Source organism: Borostomias antarcticus (assembly GCF_949987555.1).
Source record: "Borostomias antarcticus genome assembly, chromosome: 18".
Classification (NCBI taxonomy): Eukaryota; Metazoa; Chordata; class Actinopteri; order Stomiiformes; family Stomiidae; genus Borostomias; species Borostomias antarcticus.
The window spans coordinates 10323783-10330381 of NC_140251.1; the positions used below are offsets into that span (position 1 = coordinate 10323783).

General features: G+C 45.8%; 1 protein-coding gene across 1 annotated transcript; it reads right to left on the reverse strand.

The window, feature by feature from the left end:
- Nucleotides 1-4304, reverse strand: LOC311320882 (guanylyl cyclase inhibitory protein; the record flags this gene model as incomplete). Its single annotated transcript, XM_084452750.1, has 5 exons — nucleotides 1-125; nucleotides 850-955; nucleotides 2108-2257; nucleotides 2872-3004; nucleotides 4234-4304. The coding sequence occupies 5 exons, from the start codon at nucleotides 4302-4304 to the stop codon at nucleotides 1-3; spliced, it is 585 nt and encodes a 194-aa protein (XP_084308876.1).
- Between the last annotated feature and the right edge of the window lie 2295 nt (nucleotides 4305-6599).

The window sequence follows — 6599 nt, forward strand, 5'->3', positions numbered from 1 at the left end:
CTAGGGCCCAACCTGGCTCTTCAGGGGCCTCTCCACCTTCACGGTGTTGGGGTCACACTCCAGCATCTCCCTGATCCACTCGTCATCCAGAGCCCCCTCGATGAACTCCTCCAGGCTGATGATGGCTGGACAGAAAGCAAGGTTTGTGAGGACAGCATGATCAACTACAGCATCATCAACAACACCTTGATCAACTACAGCATGATCAACTACAGCATCATCAACAACAGCATCAACAACAACAGCATCATCAACTACAGCATCATCAACAACAGCTTTATCAACTACAGCATCATCAACAACAGCTTTATCAACTACAGCATGACCAACTACAGCATCATCAACAACAGCATAATCAACTACAGCATCATCAACAACAGCAGCATCATCAACTACAGCATCATCAGCTACATTATCTTCAACTACAGCATGATTAACTACAGCATCATCAACTACAGCATCATCAGCTACAGCATCATCAACTACAGCATAATCAACTACAGCATGATTAACTACAGCATCAACTACAGCATGACCAACTACAGAATGATGAGCTAGAGCACGATCAACTACAGCATCATAAACTACAGCATCAGCAACTGCAGCATCATCAACTACAACATCCTCAACTGCAGCATGATCAACCACAGCATGATCAACCACAGCATAATCAACTACAGCATCATCAACCACAGCATGCTTTTCTGTATTAGGAGGATTAACAGAAGTAAAAGTAAAGTAAGGTATGTACAGTTGAAAAATATCAACATCAGAAATGAACTAGTGCCACTGTTAATCAGCTTGTCGCTGACTGAGTGAAATTTGTGAGTGTGTGTGTGTGTGTCTTACCATTGTTGTCTTTATCTAGTCTGACAAATATCCTGTTGGTGCACTCCTCAGCTGTCAGAGGGTTGGGCTTGGTGATAGCTGCGGCCACACTCATCTTGTACACAGCCTGGCAATAGAGGCCAAACATCAGCCACCATTCACAGCAGGGTCTGCAGCCATTGGCTGGAGCTCAATCCTTGACTGAATTCTCTGGTAAGGCGATCTGAATTTTGTTGTGGAAACTTCTATCACAGAGTAATGTTCAGGAGAGAGTGAATGCCAACATTCTAAGTTTAACAAAGTTTATTACATGCAAGCAGGCAAGCAGCACAGTAGCCACATGTAATACATGCAAACAGCACAGTAACATACAAACACCCCCAATAACCTGTCTCGAGAAGGGGATGTCAAACCTCAGTTGCTTCATGCACACAGCAGTCTGCAATGTGAGATATGACGGCCCAGATCTGCGGTTACAGTCAATATTTATAGTTACTTCCCTGCCCTCGCTTCCCACCCACCAGTCCAGCCGGATTCCTGTTTTCTCCACAGAGAGACTAGTAAGGCTGGGGCAAGAGCAGAGACGGTTACTTCTACAAAAACATAAGATTACAAAATACACAGCATTCCTTCTCTGGCCAAGGTATGAGAGCCCAGTTCTGTGGCCTAAACAGCAGTGTTAGAGAGATCTAACCAAGGTCTGGTATGTCAAATGAATTCAAATAATGTCTAATAACACTGACTTTTCCATTACAGTTTGACTTGAAACAAAAACATTATGAGATGCGTGCCTCTTATCAGCAGTTAGCCAGCCATGTTCCTGGGGAAGGCAACACTGGACAGATGGTCTCAGGCTCCCAGTATGTCCTGGTCGGCTTGCAGTACTGTACCTGTCTCTACCAATCTCTCCCAGTCTGTACCTGTCTGTACCAGTCTCTACCAGTCTGTACCTGTCTGTACCTATCTCTACCAGTCTGTACCTGTCTGTACCATTCTCTACCAGTCTGTACCTGTCTCTACCAGTCTCTCCCAGTCTGTACCTGTCTGTACCAGTCTCTACCAGTCTGTACCTGTCTGTACCAGTCTCTACCAGTCTGTACCTGTCTGTACCAGTCTCTACCAGTCTGTACCTGTCTCTACCAGTCTGTACCTGTCTCTACCAGTCTGTACCTGTCTGTACCAGTCTCTACCAGTCTGTACCTGTCTCTACCAGTCTGTGCCAGTCTCTACCAGTCTGTACCAGTCTCTACCAGTCTGTTCCTGTCAGTCTGGTCCCCACCTGCATGATCTCCAGCATCTCTCCGCGGTCAATGGCTCCGTCCTTGTCTTTGTCGTACAGTTTAAAGGACCAGCGCAGCTTCTCCACCGGGGAGCCCTCAATCAGCATGCTGATGGCCGTCACATACTCCCTGAAGTCCACCACTCCATCCTGCAGAGATAAGTCTAATGTCACAGGTGGGCAAGGAGGGGCTCGAACCACCCACTTTCAACATTGGAACCAAAGCATAATACAAGACCAAAGAAGAATTCCTAGAGACGCTGGGACATTGTTTGGTCTTTCCAGTGCCAGGCAGGGCATTATTCTAAACCACCTCTGCTACTATTACCAAGTACTGTCAATTCCACTGAGGTATAATACTTAGTACTATCAGTAACATAATATTAAACCTTTCTTACAGTGCATCCTGAAGGTGGTACTGTACAACTAACAATAATTAACAAAAATCCATCTATTATTCAAATTGTATAAATAAAATGCATTATTAGTAGGATAGGTATTATTATTATTATTATTATTATTCACATTCCGCATGAAGAATTATAGTCTAAAGCGTGAACTATGTGGCCATGTAGGAGTTTATGCTGCCTGTATGGAGGTTGTAAAACTTTGCTGATCTCAGAGGTGGGTTCCAGAGGTCTTAAGCTTGTGGATTCAGTCTTGAGCGGTCTCAAGACCACGTAAACACAGCCCTACACAGCAACTGAGTCAATTGGTGTGGATTTGGCCTCTCAATATGTCAGGGATCAGTGCCTGTTGCCTACCTGGTTGTTGTCCAGTGTGCGGAATATCTGCTCTGCGTACTCGCCAGACTCGTGGCCCACCGTGCCATTACAGAAGTGCCTGCGGAACTCGTGCAGGGTGATGAGTCCACTGGGACACTCGTTTAGAAACTTCCTACCCCAGAGAGAATCATGACATAGAATGTATTTAACTGAAATATAAAACAAAATATAGGATCCCTTTACACTAATGTGCTCCCACACCTATGTAATATATAATAGATAATTACTGCAGTAACAGTATGTCATTTACTATCAATGGCAACAATGCATGTGCATTGGAGTGAAAACGGCTAAGAGGCTGATTGGTAAAATCCAGATATGTTTAAATATACCTTGTTAACCTGAAGGTCATCCCAGCCCTAACCTGGAGTGATGAGGTGAGCTTGTTTACACCCTTGTAACTGAGTGTCCAAGGAATTAGGCTTAATACTACTCACTGATTATCCCAAGTTCAGGCGCACACACACACACACACACACACACACACACACACACACACACACACACACACAGGCACACACACACACACACACACACACACGCACATGCACACACACACGCACACACATGCACACACACACACACACACACACACACACACACACACACACACACACACACACACACAGGCACACACACACACGCACATGCACACACACACGCACACACAGGCACACACACGCACACCAGCCTGCCAGGTAGCTAAAGGCCAGGAAAAGCTGGTTCCCAATTTACAAACAGTTACACATATATTATTTTGGACTTTTACAAGGAACATTTTCAAGGTCAGTTACATATGTGTGGTTCAAGACACATTATTGTCTCAATGACCATGTTTACATTTAGGATCAATCCTTTGTGTATTTTCTATTTCCCTTGCCTATATACTCTCCTATTCTGATTACTACATGGTTAGTGAGGGCAAAAAAACAGTTGCTTAAGTAACGCTTAAGTAAGCTTTAATGACTATGTAGCTACATAGCAATACCTTAGTAACAACATTGTAGTTGTATAGGAGCTTGTGTAACTACATGATATTGCAGTTTAATGTATACTGTAAGTTATTACCATAAATACATAGTTCCTACTGTATGTGTCACTACAGGTGTTAGTTACATAGTAATTACTGTTCTGTTCAGGTAAAGTGTTACCAAAACATCTAACATGCTTCCACACATAATCTTGAAACATACAAGATACAGTACAAATTATATATTCAGTGATTGATCCCTTTTGTCTAAAACAATGACAAATGTTATAAATGAAATGCATTATTAGTAGTAGAGGTAGTAGTATTAGTATTATTGCTGCCTATTAAAGGAAAGAACCACCGAATTTCACCTGAACCACTCGTAGAGCTCCGTGACGTAGGTCCCTTCTGTCCTGCTTGGCAGCATGGCAGTCTGTCCCATCCTCGCCCCCACACTGGTGCCTCTCACACTCATACACCCTCTTTATAGACCCACAACCACAGGTCCCAGACTTAGCCTACACTTCACACGTCCCAGTGCCCTGCTGCCTGTTTGAGAGGCTAAGCTCCTGGCGGGGGGGCTGGATGGCAGCTGAGGGGAGGAGGGAGCTGAGAGGAGGAGGAGGAGAGAGCTGAGAGGAGGAGGAGGAGAAAACTGAGAGGAGGAGAGTGCTGAGAGGAGAAGGAGAGAGCTGAGAGGAGGAGGAGAGAGCTGAGAGGAGGAGGAGAGAGCTGAGAGGAGGAGGACGGAGCTAAGAGCTGAAAGGAGGAGAGCTGAGAGGAGGAGGGAGCTGAGAGGAGGAGGAGGGAGCTGAGAGGAGAGCTGAGAGGAAGAGGGAGCTGAGAGGAGGAGAGAGCTGAGAGGAGGAGAGAGCTGAGAGGAGGAGGAGGAGAGCTGAGAGGAGTAGGGAGCTGAGAGGCTGAGAGGAGGAGAAGGGAGCTGAGAGGAGGAGAGGGGCTGAGAGGAATAGGGAGCTGAGAGGAGAGGGGCTGAGAGGAGGAATAAGGAGAGGAGAGGAGGAATAGGGAGCTGAGAGGAGGAGTAGGGAGCTGAGAAGAGGAGTAGGGAGCTTAGAGGAGGATAAGAGCTGAGAGGAGGAGTAGGGAGCTAAGAAGAGGAGTGGGGAGCTGATAGGAGGAGGGAGCTGTAGAAGGGAGTAAGATACAGATGGTCTGTCATGTAACTGGATGAGGTCAAATAGGGTCATAGCCATGAACCAGAGATAGAGGCGAGCTAGTTGTGTGTGAGATTCAACACAAGATTCAAGCAGGAAGTTCAGGAAACTAATGTTTATTAATAACCTTTATACTTCACAAGACAGCCTGGAGAGACGTATCTTTTTCAGCCACAAGCCAGACCTGTTAGCAGTAGCAGCAATGACGCTGTCGTGCTTCATCACAAACATTAAAAAAACCTTTGTAAAACACACAGAAACAAGGAGGATATGACTGCGGATGCAGATGTGATGTCTGGTGAGTGCTCCTCTCTGCCTCTAGTGGCTGCAGCAGGAGTCCAGGGTCCCCTGGTCAGGAAGGACTTTCCTTGCATGTGCTGTAGGCTAACTGTGGTCAGTTGGGATCCCTGCTTGACAAAGCTTAAAAGAACTAATGTATTTAATACAGAGCCTCCAGATGTTGAACAAGTCTGGGAGATCGTCTCTGAGGCTTGATCTCAATGATTCCACAGATGGCAGTTCCTCACTCATTCACACACACCAGATACCTTGATTAACCCTAACCCTCTCATCCCCCCACGGGACCCCCGTCTCATAATAACAACAAATACCTTTAGTCCCATGACCCAAAACAAAGTAAACAAACTAACAAACACTAAAGGATATAAAAGCGACATGCAATCTGTTAGCAGGGCTGGACGTTATGGATAGACCTAACCAGTATTAAAACTTACTCTGGCAGGTTTCGCACTGCAGACTGGGAGGGCAGCCGCTGAGGTGAGTCTCGTCAAAGGACAACCACTCATTACCAGCAGTAGATATCAAGAACACGAGCGGCACCGTTGTATACACACTCTCACTAGCAGCCTCACAGCCGAACCCAGGCCCTTCACAAGTACAGTAGAGTGATAAAAATAAAAGACAACTTTTCGCCTGTCGCCAGCCTCCTTTTATAGCACGCTTCCACAGCTTGCTGCTGATTGGCTTGTCTAGAATGAGCAGTGAAGCTTCAGGCTTCTCTGTCCGCCGTGCCATCTCTGACCAGGCTTCTGATTGGCTGAAATTGTGTGCCACCCCAGATTAATCCAATGATATCACACCTCACAGTGGCTGACATGTGTTCAGTAGGAAGTGTTGGGAGCCCAGGTAGGAGGGAGAGGAGTGTGTGTGTGTGTGTGTGTGAGTGTGTGTGTAGGGGGGGGGGTCTGCAGAAATGTCCTCAGACACAGGCAGAGTGCCTCTGAGGCGTCCCCCTCCCTCTAGCAGGCCCTCAGAGGCAATGATGGAATTTCTTTTTGAAGGAATATGACACACTACGTAAAAAAAAAAGCCAGGTAACTTTTACACGTCTAAACTCTGTGGATTTGAAAAGTAGAAATGTTCCTGAGTAGAATAGACTATACTTTTACATCTCACGTGCAAGATGACTTAACTTCCGGTCAAACAAATCTACGCAAGCTACCCTTGCATATTTATCATGGACATCAATGAAAAATGTGTTCTAGTGGAACCACTTTACAAGCTAAGCTTGGACATGGACAACTCATTGCTTTGATACCAGA